This window comes from Mastacembelus armatus, chromosome 1 (genome assembly GCF_900324485.2).
Source record: "Mastacembelus armatus chromosome 1, fMasArm1.2, whole genome shotgun sequence".
Classification (NCBI taxonomy): domain Eukaryota; kingdom Metazoa; phylum Chordata; class Actinopteri; order Synbranchiformes; family Mastacembelidae; genus Mastacembelus; species Mastacembelus armatus.
In genome coordinates, this window is record NC_046633.1 from 25,924,075 (window position 1) to 25,937,863 (window position 13,789).

General features: G+C 41.1%; 1 protein-coding gene across 7 annotated transcripts in view; it reads left to right on the forward strand.

Moving 5' to 3' along the window:
* Positions 1 to 13,789, forward strand: part of adgrl3.1 (adhesion G protein-coupled receptor L3.1) — a 130,932-nt gene that overhangs the window by 99,995 nt on the left and 17,148 nt on the right. For all 7 annotated transcript variants that reach the window (XM_026303337.1, XM_026303345.1, XM_026303342.1 and 4 more), the window contains 4 exons: positions 191 to 396; positions 7,534 to 7,710; positions 8,605 to 8,814; positions 12,552 to 12,772. In XM_026303337.1, the coding sequence (XP_026159122.1) occupies positions 191 to 396; positions 7,534 to 7,710; positions 8,605 to 8,814; positions 12,552 to 12,772 (814 nt within the window). The remainder of the gene's footprint in view (positions 1 to 190; positions 397 to 7,533; positions 7,711 to 8,604; positions 8,815 to 12,551; positions 12,773 to 13,789) is intronic.

A 13,789-nucleotide genomic window follows, 5' to 3' on the forward strand; every position in this document is an offset into this window, starting at 1 on the left:
GAAATCTCACATTCTCACTCACAATATGAGGTCTTTGACCCCACTTTTTCTCCTCTTCTCTTGTCTAATGTCCAGCCCACCTGCTATTTTTCCCAGTTGAAGTCTTTCTCCAATTCTCACATTTATTGTGGTTCTGACATCATGATTTTAGTCAGCAGTTATCAAGTGCACCTGCTCCATGTTCTTACAGGTGAGATCAGGATGGCCTTTGTCCTGTACAGGAACTTGGGTTCTTACCTGTCCACAGAAAATGCCAGCGTTAAACTGAACAGTGAAGCGGTCTACCCTAATTACTCTGTTATCGTTAACTCCCCGGTCATCACAGCATCAATTAACAAGGAGAGCAACAAGGTTTACCTGTCTGAGCCTGTGGTCTTCACTGTTAAACACCTGCAGGTAAGTAACATGCAATATGATGTCTTGCTTGTGTAAACAAAAACAAAAGACAATGGCTAGATAATGTCATAGAATAACAGGTTAAAAGAAAGGTCTGCTGATGTTTTATGATTTATGCCAACAGTCTATAGTGCTTGTTGCCCCAAGCTTGAAATACTCTATTCCCATGTGCCTTAGATTCCCATTGTTGTTCAGAAATGTTAAAAACACACAAATGAGCCACACCATTGGGTGACAAGTTCCTTCATTGCCATGAACATGAGTGCTGTAATTTGTTACAGTACCACATACAGTACCCGTGCCTTCCACCCGAAAGAGAGCTGGGATAGGCTCCAGCAGATCCCCGTGACCCTGGTTAAGGAATAAGCGGGTATAGAAAATGGATGGATGGAAGCTTTGAAGAAATCCTATCAGTCAAATTCCTGCCAATTTGGATGCTTTTATGCTTTTATGGTTGTTCACTGCTGACAATTTGCGGCTATACAGACTCATTAATGCAGCAAATGGGTATTTGCAGCTGAAAAACAGCCCACAGCAGATGCACCATTTATGCTAGTCTGAATAGCCTAACATTTGTGAAAAAAAGTTCACAGCTTTTCAGAAAAGTGACGCTAAAAACTGTATTTGAAACAAGCAAAAAAAAAGTAAAGGATGGGCTAGTGGATAAGTGCCAAAGCCAGCGTAGGGAAGATAGAAAGCAACTGACATTTGGACTTTGGTCTGGGAATTTCCCATCTCAGAAAAAGCCACAAGGAGCATGCGGTTTTCATGGGATTTGTTGACAGTAACAAAACTATAGAGTGTCGTCGTTATTATCAAGTAGCAGCTGTAAATGATAATAGCCAGAGCAGTAGAACTGAGAATTGGATACAAATCAGACCTAAGTAATAAAAATAAAAAGCATCCATGGGATGAATAAAAGCATCCAAATTGGCAGGATTTTGACTGTTAGGATTTCTTCAAAGCTTCCATCCATCCATTTTCTATACCCCCTTATTCCTTAACCAGGGTCACGGGGATCTGTTGGAGCCTATCCCTATCTCTTTCAGGTGGAAGGCACGGGTACACCCTGGACAGGTCACCAGTCCATCACAGGGCCACATATACAGTGGGTACGGAAAGTATTCAGACCCCTTTAAATTTTTCACTCTTTGTGTCATTGCAGCCATTTGCCAAAATCAAAAAAGTTCATTTTATTTCTCATCAATGTACACTCAGCACCCCATCTTGACAGAAAAAAACTGAAATGTAGAAATTTTTGCAAATTTATTTAAAAAGAAAAACTGAAATATCACATGGTCATAAGTATTCAGACCCTGTGCTCAGTATTGAGTAGAAGCACCCTTTTGAGCTAGTACAGCCATGAGTCTTTTTGGGAATGATGCAACAAGTTTTTCACACCTGGATTTGGGGATCCTCTGCCATTCTTCCTTGCAGATCCTCTCCAGTTCTGTTAGGTTGGATGGTGAACATTGGTGGACAGCCATTTTCAGGTCTCTCCAGAGATGCTCAATTGGGTTTAGGTCAGGGCTCTGGCTGGGCCAGTCAAGAACGGTCACAGAGTTGTTCCGAAGCCACTCCTTTGTTATTTTAGCTGTGTGCTTAGGGTCATTGTCCTGTTGAAAGGTGAACCTTCGGCCCAGTCTGAGGTCCTGAGCACTCTGGAAGAGGTTTTCTTCCAGGATATCTCTGTACTTGGCTACATTCATCTTTCCTTCAATTGCAACCAGTCGTCCTGTCCCTGCAGCTGAAAAACACCCCCACAACATGATGCTCCCACCACCATGTTTCACTGTAGGGATTGTATTGGACAGGGGATGAGCAGTGCCTGGTTTTCTCCACACATACCTCTCAGAATTAACGCCAAAAAGTTCAATCTTGGTCTCATCAGACCAGAGAATCTTCAATCAATCAATTTTTTTTATTTTTTTTATTTGTATAGCGCCAAATCACAATACAAATCATCTCAAGGCACTTTACAAAAACTAAAACTAAAAACCCAACAATTCCCTTATGAGCAAGCACTTGGCGACAGTGGAGAGGAAAAAACTCCCTTTAACGGAAGAAAAAAACCTCCAGCAGAACCGGGCTCAGTTTGGGCGGCCATCTGCCTCGACCGGTTGGGGTGAGTGGATAGAGCAGAGAGAAAAGAACAGCAACAATAAACAACAAATAGACACTGCAGGTTGGTGGGACCAGTAACTGCACATCAGCGATAAACAGCTCCAGGACCAGGGACACCTGCAGAAGGTACAGAGAGAGAGAGAGAGAGAGGGAGGGAGAGAGCACAAACTAGGGGAGAGAGAGAGCACAAGGTTAGTAACATTCAATGGTGGAATATACATGAGGTGGGAGAGAGGGGGAGGGGGGGGTAGGGTAGGGTAGGGGAGCTCAGTGCACCGATGGTCCTCGGGCAGTCTAGGCCTATAGCAGCATAACTAACTAAGGGATGGTTCAGGGTTGCCTGAAGCCAGCCCTAACTATATGCTTTGTCAAAGAGGAAGGTTTTAAGTCTAGCCTTAAAAGTACAGAGAGTGTCTGCCTCCTGAACCCAGGCTGAGAGCTGGTTCCACAGGAGAGGAGCTTGATAGCTAAAGGCTCTGCCTCCCATTCTGCTTTTGAGAACTCTGGGAACCACAAGTAGGCCTGCACTCTGAGAGCGAAGTGGTCTATTGGGATAATATGGTACTATGAGGTCTTTAAGGTATGAAGGAGCTTGATTATGAAGGGATTTGTATGTGAGAAGAAGGATTTTAAATTCTATTCTATATTTTACAGGGAGCCAATGAAGAGAAGCCAATATAGGAGAAATATGATCTCTCTTGCTAGTTCCTGTCAGGACTCTGGCTGCGGCATTCTGGATTAATTGGAGGCTTTTTATTAAGATATTAGGACATCCAGATAGTAATGAGTTACCGTAATCTAGCCTTGAGGAAACAAACGCATGGACTAGTTTTTCTGCATCATTTTGAGACAGGATGTTCCTAATTTTGGAAATGTTGCGCAGGTGAAAGAATGCAGTTCTAGAAATTTGTTTTATGTGTGAGTTAAAGGACATGTCCTGGTCAAAAATAACTCCAAGGTTTTTTACAGTAGTGCTGGAGGCCAGGGCTATGCCATCTAGAGTAGCTATAATTTTAGAAAAGTTATTTCTGAGATTTTTAGGCCCAAATATAATGACTTCTGTTTTCTCCGAGTTTAAAAGTAAAAAGTTACTGGTCATCCAAGCCTTTATGTCAGTTAGACAGGCTTGAAGTCTGGTTAACTGGTTTGTGTTAACAGGTTTAATAGATAGATATAACTGAGTGTCATCCGCATAGCAGTGGTAATTAATAGAGTGCTTCCTAATGATATATCCTAAAGGAAGCATGTACAGGGTGAACAGAATCGGTCCTAGCACAGAACCTTGTGGAACTCCATAACTAACTTTTGTTCGTGTGGAAGGTTCATCATGGACATGAACAAACTGGAATCTGTCCGATAAATAGGATTGGAACCACTTTAACGCTGTTCCTCTGATACCAATCACATGCTCCAGTCTCTGTAATAAGATGTTGTGGTCAATGGTGTCGAATGCTGCACTAAGGTCTAGGAGGACAAGTATCGAAACAAGTCCATTATCTGAGGCTAAGAGAGGATCGTTGGTAACTTTCAACAGTGCTGTTTCTGTACTATGATGTGCTCTAAATCCTGATTGGAAATCTTCAAATAGTTCATTCCTGTGTAAGTGGTCTGATAGCTGCTTAGCAACAGCTTTTTCTAGGATTTTAGAAATAAATGGCAGGTTGGATATTGGTCTATAATTAGCCAAGACACCTGGATCAAGACTAGGCTTTTTGAGTAAAGGTTTGATTACTGCAGTCTTAAAGGCCTGTGGTACGTAGCCTGATACTAGAGATAAATTTACCAAGTCCAATAAAGATGAGTTCATTAATGGCAGGGTGCCTTTAAGCAGTCTAGTCGGGATGGGGTCCAAGAGACACGTTGATGATTTCGATGAAGCAACTACTGATGTAAATTCAGAGAGATCTATAGGAGAGAAGCAGTCTAAACATAACTGAGGTCCTACAGATGATTCAAGAGCTACTGTAGTAAAAGATTCATTTATTGCAGGTATAGGAAGCATCTGCTGAATTTTATCTCTAATAGTTGTGATTTTATTTGTAAAGAAACTCATAAATTCATCACTGCTGAGAGCTAAGGGAACACTGGGCTCAACGGAGCTGTGACTTTTTGTCAGCCTGGCTACAGTGCTGAAAAGAAACCTGGGATTGTTCTTATTTTCCTCTATTAGTGATGAATAGTATGCAGTTCTGGCTTTACGGAGAGCTTTTTTATATGTTAGTAGACTGTTTTTCCAGGCTAGAAAAATTTCCTCTAAGTTTGTGGAACGCCACTTCCTTTCCAGCCTTCGTGATGCCTGCTTTAAGGTACGAACATGTAAATTATACCATGGGGCTAGTCTTCTCTGAATCATTAACTTCTTTTTCAGAGGGGCTACAGAATCAAGCGTTTCACGCAGTGAGGTTACAGCGCTGTCAACAACATGATCAATTTGGTAGGGAGTAGGATTAAGGCAGCTGCCCTCCATTATGTTTATACTTGGCATAGATGCAAATAAAGATGGAATCATTTTCTTAAATTTATTAACAGCGTTGTCGGATAAACATCTGCTGTAGTGGAATTTTCTTCCAGACGCTGCATGATCCATCATTTTAAATTCGAAAGTTATTAAAGAATGATCTGACAAAACAGGATTTGGGGGGAAAATTATTAGATGTTCAATTTCGATGCCATAGGTCAGAACAAAATCAAGGGTGTGATTAAAACAGTGGGTGGGTTTATTAACGTTTTGAATGAAACCAATTGAATCTAATATAGAATTAAATGCAATGCTGAGGCTGTTATTTTCAACATCTACATGAATGTTAAAATCTCCCACTATAATGACTTTATCTGATCTAAGCACTAAATCAGACAGGAAGTCAGGGAATTCAGTTAAAAACTCTGAGTAAGGAACAGGTGGACGGTACAAAATGACAAGTAGAACTGGTTTTTGTGTTCTTATTTCTCATGGTCTGGGAGTCCTTCGTGTGTTTTTTGGCAAACTCTATGCAGGCTTTCATGTGTCTTGCACTGAGGAGAGGCTTCCGTCGGGCCACTCTGCCATAAAGCCCCGACTGGTGGAGGGCTGCAGTGATAGTTGACTTTGTGGAACTTTCTCCCTTCTCCCTACTGCATCTCTGGAGCTCAGCCACAGTGATCTTTGGGTTCTTCTTTACCTCTCTCACCAAGGCTCTTCTCCCACGATTGCTCAGTTTGGCTGGACGGCCAGGTCTAGGAAGAGTTCTGGTCGTCCCAAACTTTTTCCATTTGAGGATTATGTAGGCTACTGAGCTCTTAGGAACCTTGAGTGCTGCAGAAATTCTTTTGTAACCTTGGCCAGATCTGTGCCTTGCCACAAGTCTGTCTCTGAGCTCCTTGGGCAGTTCCTTCGACCTCATGATTCTCATTTGCTCTAACATGCACTGTGAGCTGTAAGGTCTTATATAGACAGGTGTGTGCCTTTCCTAATCAAGTCCAATCAGTTTAATTAAACACAGCTGGACTCCAATGAAGGAGCAGAACCATCTCAAGGAGGATCAGAAGAAATGGACAGCATGTGAGTTAAATATGAGTGTCACTGCAAAGGGTCTGAATACTTATGACCATGTGATATTTCAGTTTTTCTTTTTAAATAAATTTGCAAAAATTTCTACATTTCAGTTTTTTTCTGTCAAGATGGGGTGCTGAGTGTACATTAATGAGAAATAAAATGAACTTTTTTGATTTTGGCAAATGGCTGCAATGACACAAAGAGTGAAAAATTTAAAGGGGTCTGAATACTTTCCGTACCCACTGTAAGACACACAGAGACAAACAACCACACACACTCACACTCACACTCACACTCACACTCACACTCACTCCTATGGGCAATTTAGAGTCACCAATCATGCATGTTTTTTGGACTGTGAGAGGAAACCAGAGTACCTGGAGTAAACCCACACAAGCACAGGGAGAACATGCAAACTCCACACAGAAAGGCTGGGTTGCAAATCCAGGACCTTCTTGCTGTGAGGCAACAGCACTAACCACTCAGCCACCATGCTGCCCTTCTTCAAAGCTTAAAGACTAAAATAAATCACATCATACCGTATATAAGGCTTCTGGGGCTCCAGTTGTGTGAACCAGTCTTTGTAAAACTCTCATCCTGCAGTATGTACCCTGTGTAGCAAGCACAGCTATGATCAGGGATTATGTAAAAAGGTCAATGTAAAACTCACAAAGATACAAGGGGAATTAGAAAAGCAGATCAATAGAAAAAGATTAGATTAATTAGATTAAAAAGATTAGAAAAAAATTTGCATTGGGATGAATAAAAATTAATACTTAGACTTTTCTTAGACTTAAGAAGAGACTTAAGACTTGAATGTAAAAATATTCAAATCTTATGTTTTGACCAGGAAAAATAAGTGACCGGAATAGCCAAATTTTTTGGTCATAATTATGTAGAAGCTGTAATTAGCTGAGAATAAAATATTTAGTAAATGAGTGATTTATGGGCACTGTTTAGAGATCTGAAAATTTCACAACTGACTTGCAAATACTGATCCAGTTGGTGATCCAGCTTGTTAGCAGCAAAAATCCTCACGGTTTCACTTGCTCATTTTGAGAGTACCTTCACTAGCACGACACAAAACTTCATCAGTTTACACAACACAAGCAGCTCCTACACATCAGAATCTCACACAACAGCACGGACACAGTACTGTCACCTCCCGCCCTGGCTTCATGTTTATTTGTTGCCACACTCTCATTCTGTCCCTTCTGTTTGTTGTTTTCTTGTTGTGTGTGCTTGACTCCCTCTCTGCATTTCTTTCTCTCCATCCTTCCTCCACCAATTCCTCCCACCATTTTTCTCACTTTTTTTTGGCTCCACGTCCACTCCATGCTTCTACCTCCCACCTCCCCATGACTAAGTATCTGTTCCCTGTCTTCCTGAACCTCCACCCCTCTGCCTTTTTGTCCCTGTCTCACTCAATTTCTTCTTCTCGTTTTCTCTCTTCTCTCTCCCTCCTCCTTCCTTGCCCTTAGCATTCGGAAGAGAACTTCAATCCCAACTGTTCATTCTGGAGCTACTCCAAACGCACCATGACGGGATTCTGGTCGACGCAGGACTGTCGTCTGCTGGCCACCAATCGCACACACACCAGCTGCTCCTGCACACACCTCACTAGCTTTGCGGTGCTGATGGCCCACGTGGAGGTCAAGGTAGGCGTTTATTCTGTTGTACCTGCCAGAGGAGGGTGGGCAATATCAAAGGGTAAGTTGTTCATCATATGATTAGCAATGGTTTGCAAGCTGGTCTGCAGATCAGAGAAAGAGCATGAGGAGCAGAGACAAAAAGACAAATAGTTTATAACTCTCCACACTCTTCAGTACTGAGGAATTATACTTGACAGGGACAATACCTAGGGTTTGAAAAAAATACAACTCTGGATTACCAAAAGAGGTTGATAGAAGCTTCAATCAGAGACAAAACCTGCTGGACATCTTTTGCTGTTAAAGTAATATTTTAGTGATTTCAACATGAATGAACTTATTTTGACATCCATGAGCCACAGTGGGCAGTGGATTAAAACCTTTTTGTGCCACTGTGTGTGGGATAAGTACTTTTTTGTCTACAGCTTTTGTGGTTAAGACCAAGTTCCTCTTCACAAATTGGCTCTTGTAACTGTAGATATTGGGTGACACCCAGTCTCCCCCTCTGCGCCAGAGGATGTGTTTTACTTCTAAAGGGGTCATGGTCAGAGCTAGCTTGGCAGGCCTGTGTGCACACAGTATGAGGGTTTGAGCAGTAGACCCATCACAGCAGTGCTATGTTGAGCATTGCTCTGTCTGCCAGGTTGCAGGACGCTGATGGATAGAGCCAGCGCACCTGTGCAACACAGCGTAACACTGTGGCCCTTGAATGCCCAGTGACACACAGCCACATCAGTAATTAGAAGGGAAGTGGGTGTCTGTATGGATTTTTATAATATGCTTTATTTCACAAAAAATGAGTCATATGTTTTTAGCAAAATGAGGCTAAACATACTGCATTTAACTATAGTAAATGGAAGTTACAGTTGATTTTGTCTGTCTCTTTTCTGGCACTTTTTACAGAAAGCAGACAGCGTGCATGATCTGCTCCTGGATGTCATCACATGGGTAGGGATCCTGTTGTCGCTGGTGTGCCTGCTGATCTGCATCTTTACCTTTTGCTTCTTCCGCGGGCTGCAGACTGACCGCAACACCATCCACAAGAACCTCTGCATCAACCTCTTCATCGCTGAGTCACTGTTCCTGGTTGGGATCAACAGGGCTGATCAGCCGGTAAGAAGGGCAAGACTTTCTTTGTATGTGTATGTGTGTACAGTGCACAGCATCTGTGCGCATATTCTTGGACTATAAACTATGACGACTCTGTTATTATTAGAATAGATAAATAAAAGCAAATATTAAGCTCACAGAGTTTATTTCTAACTGCATTTTTATTCATGCTGTGCTGACACATGCTTGGCATAACTGTCCACTGACCGACGGCACAGATCATACCACATTGTTGGCAGAGTCAATTGTGAAATGTTTACTAACTTGCTGTCAATGCTTGACCACATTTCAGCTACATGAATAAGAAATAGCAGATTTGGTGCATGCAGTGTTCCCAGAATAAGTCAAAAACAGAAATTTCTCTGGGTGGTATTTGAACAAATCAAATCTGTGTATTTAAACCAGCTGAGGCTGAAGGTTTTTTCTTATAAATTTTAAAGGGGAAAACGAGCAAAACTCGTATGCCTGAATTGGGCTTAGTTTTCCATGACATCATTAGTATTTGGAGACATTGTAGTGCCAGACATGCCCTCGGATTAATTGTGTTACAGCAATGGCTGGTTGAAAAGCAATGCAACCAAATTAAGCTATATGACCACGGTTAGGTGCCACAGTGCAAAATGCATACACCTGCTTATATTATTGCAGCTAACTGTTGTTATGCTCTACTTCAGCCTTCAGGCTTCAGTCTTGTTAGTCATTCTCTCCTTCAGGCTACAGTAACAGGGAATCCTGGTGGTTGTAGAGAGGATTTTCATAAAAATAAAAAAACATTTCCCAAACAAAGCTCATTTGAGCCAGGATTGTTGATGTGCATGCATTTGGCCATTTATGTTACAGTACTGTTTCTAAGTGTTCACATACTGTGTCATACTAAACTGTAGAATTAACATCTATAAGCACTGAAACTTTCATTTCCTCAAAAGTAATTTTTCAGTATTTACTTTGTATTTTGATCACAGAAGTTCTATAAAAGTGGTGTCTCATGTTTTCTTTATTTGGTCTCCCTGTAAAAAGTTGATGCTGTGCTAGCAGTCATTTTCAAACACTCCTGATACTGAGAAGAGCAGATTTTATGTTTGAAATGCAGATGTTGCCAGTAGTATTAAGAGGTATGCCATATAGTCATAACAGTTTTAATTTTACAGAAATTCTGTTCTATATTTTGGGTCACTGTGTCCATCTGTATTGGCAGTATGTCATTGTGTGCATGTCAACAATGTCAAGCAGTAGACAAAGATTCCTATTTTTGACAGCTATGCATATGAGCAGAACCGGTTCATGAATGCAGCATATTCTAAAGGCATAGCAGTTGTTAGTGATGAGCAAACCTCTCAAGGTCCTGGATTGATAATATCTTCTTAAGAGAAGCAGGTCAGCCAGAATGGATTATTTTCTATTACAGTTAATGATGTACAAGCTTTACCACTGCTCATGTGGAACTGTGCTAAGCTTTTGTAGCTCACAACTGCAAAGGAAGAACAATAACATAAACCAAAGCTAAAGTGAAGACCTGCTTGGCTTCTGCTATGAAAAAAGAACCCATTTTTTCAGAGTTCAACATAAAATAGAATATATACATATTGATAAATTGGATTGTTTTATCACTATGAGAGTACAAATATATATCAGTGTACTCCCAGATGTGTTAATTTAAAACCATACTTTGGTTTGGAGATTAGGAATGCACTGTTTTTTTATGCTTTAGTCCTGATGACACCCATAGAAAATAGTCCTGCTCCTGAGTCTGTGGAGGGTGTTTTTAAGTAATTGAGTTGCATTTTGTGAATAATTTTTTACAAATCAGCAAACTAACCAGTATTAGCATCCATGCCTAACAGTCTACAGTTCAGTGCAGTTTTGGCTCAGCAATCAGGGTCCACATGGTCTGAATTCCAGTCAGAGCCCATGTTGTATAATCCATATGGTCTGCATTCAGTATGCCAATCATGGATTAGGACTTTAACCCTCTCTTGGGTGCAAGCGTTTACACACAGATCTAAGGGGACAGATTCAGAAATGAGACATTCTCCTCTAATTCCTCTGGTCAAGGTCACTTAATTATAATAAGTATACTGGAAAAATATAGGTTGGTTTCAGTGCTGTATATGTACATGATGCAGTTTCTATCTAAGCATCTAAATATATATTTTTTTTATTTCACCTTTGTCTGTGGGGGAGGATGTGCTCAGGGTCCTTTATTGCCTCCATAGTATTTTGAAGCTGAGTGGTCAATAAGAAAATTTGCTTTGTGTATTTCTCTTCACCTGTTTGTGTTTGTGTGGTAGGGATCATGTTTCTTTGAATGTTCGTGTGCTGTTGCATTTGTGTGTGTCATACTGTTAATTACTGGCGACTGTTTGTGACCTCCATTAACAACTTCAACGTTGCTTAGTTCACAGCTGGTTAAGCCAATAATTCCAGCAGGAAAACTAAATTACGTTGCATAAGAAGCCACTTTTTTACCTGTGTGTGTGTAAGTGCATGTCTCTGTGTATCTTTGCTTGTGTGTAAGCTACACTGCGATCATTAGAAATGGAAATGAGTCTCTCTCTCACCCCCTAAACTCATTGTCTATCAGACATGAGGTAATGGTCTGTCTCTGCAAACCTGTCGATTAAAAAAGTCGGTCTGTTAGCTCCCTCATTCAGTGGTTTAGGAGTGAGTCTTTAAATTAGAATGTTGCCATGAATGTGAAAGGCCAAATCTTACTACTAATTTTTCCTTCACCTTCATTTCTTAAGCACTCGTTTTCTTCCTATCCTATTGCTGAAATGGTTTTGGGTTTGATACCCTTCTGTCGTTTCACCTCCTGCTCATCATTTTCTGCTGCTTTTCTTTTTTTTGCATTCATGACACTCACAGGGTTTTCTAAGTGTTTCATCTGCCTCTCCAACTGTTTTACACCCCTTTCATCCGTCACTATTCACTGGCTAATAACAATGTCATTTAAAATCCATTTACTCCTTTTCAATATGATTGTATAACCACTGGTTGGTACAGGTGGGCGCCAATGTTATATTTTTTTATTTGATATCTGATAATAGCCATTTCATGAGATTCAAAAGATAATTAGAAACATGTACAATATTTTGATTATATGGGTTTATTTTCACTTAAAAGCATATAAATTGCTTTTCAATATCTAAACTGACTTTTTCCAAACTCAAACCTGCCAAATTTTGTTTTATGCATGCTTTGTCCCTTTCATACCAAGCTGCTGAGTCATTTTTGCAGCAGTTCCACTTATTTTGTTCATCCTTGGAGCTGACAAAAGTCATTGTATTTTCAATGGTGTTGCCAAGTTATTCACCTTCCTCAACAATCCAGCTCCCTCTTTTTCTCTCAGCCCCTTTTGAGAATGTTTTTGCTATTTCTGCTAGAAATGTGGTCAACCAGCACAGGCCATAGCACTAACCTGTCACTTATAGTTTCCCTCCTTAAATGATTGTAGATGTGGAGTAAAGTGTGTACGGTTCTGTAGTCTATTTTTGCTGCCATAGTATACATATGTCAGTTCACTCTAATGTTGTTTGCCTTATCCTGTCCTTCTTCTCTCTGTTCTAGTATTGGCAGCCTAGATTTTAACCCCTCACATTTTCCTTGCTTGTGTGAAAATCATAAATTATTACTTCACAAGCCTGACTCATACCCTTATCGCCTGTCCACCACATTAATCATATACAGAGTGTAGTGTTATTGTATTTTAAATCCTGTCCACCTTTTCTTTCCCCTGCCAGATTGCTTGTGCTGTCTTTGCAGCCTTGCTCCATTTCTTCTTCTTGGCAGCCTTCACCTGGATGTTCCTGGAAGGAGTGCAGCTCTACATCATGCTGGTAGAGGTGTTTGAGAGCGAACACTCCAGGACTAAGTACTTCTACCTGGCAGGATACGGAGTGCCTGCTGTCATAGTGGCCGTCTCTGCTGCAGTGGACTACAGGAGCTATGGCACCGACCGAGTGTAAGGATAGAGGGCTGGTAAAGACAGTGTAGCCCGAAGGAAGGATGGATGACAGGGAGAGGGAGGAAAGGGAGGGAGGCTGGAGTGCCTGCTGTCATTTTGGCTATGCTTGCCACAGTGGACAGTACAAGCTGTGGCACTTATCAAGAATCAGTACAGAAAGGTTGAGAGGGGAGAGAGGCAGGGAAGAAAGGAAAAGAAGGAGGGATGCATGAGGCCAAGCAGGGGAGGATGCCCCAACAGAGTGCAGGCATGAGCCCAGCAGTGACAATGTCTGAATATGGAAGGATTTAACGGCCAGGATAGAAGGAGGAGATGCATGGTGGAGCAGATTGAGGGAGGAGGGGATTAAGTGAAAGAGTGTGAGAATGGAGTGATGGAGTGGTCTGTCAGGGTGTGCACACAGCCATATTGGTTTGCATTTGTGTGTGTTAAACAAAAAGCTGGGATGAGTGGGATACAGATACACAGGAGTGAACATAACAGCTTCACATGCATGACCTGTCCACGCCCTTCATACTGTGAATCTGAAAAGAGGCCAATATTTTATATAAAAAGCACATAGGTATATTATGTGCATACAATGTACAGTATATATGACACTATACATGTTTGTGACTTGTCCTACATTGTGTAGATGTATGCAATCAGAAGAGCGAAAAAGGATATTATCAAGTTGGATGTTGTATCGTATTAGAAAAATCTCTTTCCTCAGTTCCTCATAGAAAGTGACAAATTATTGGCCCTGTGTTTCATTGATTCACATGCTGTCATGTTCACATCCTTGGTGCCTTTTGTCGTTGAGACCAGACATCTTTCCTCTAGCTACACTTCCCTTTGTATAGGTCTAAAGATGAGGAAAAGGTTGAATTTAGCAGTGTTTAATCGTCAAGCCACACCAATCCACATGATCAATACTGCTTAGATCAATATCATTGTGGGGTGATCATTAAAACATGAACATTCTGAATGCCAAGCTCTGGATGAATAATCAGACTGCATGCCATTAGTCAGCAG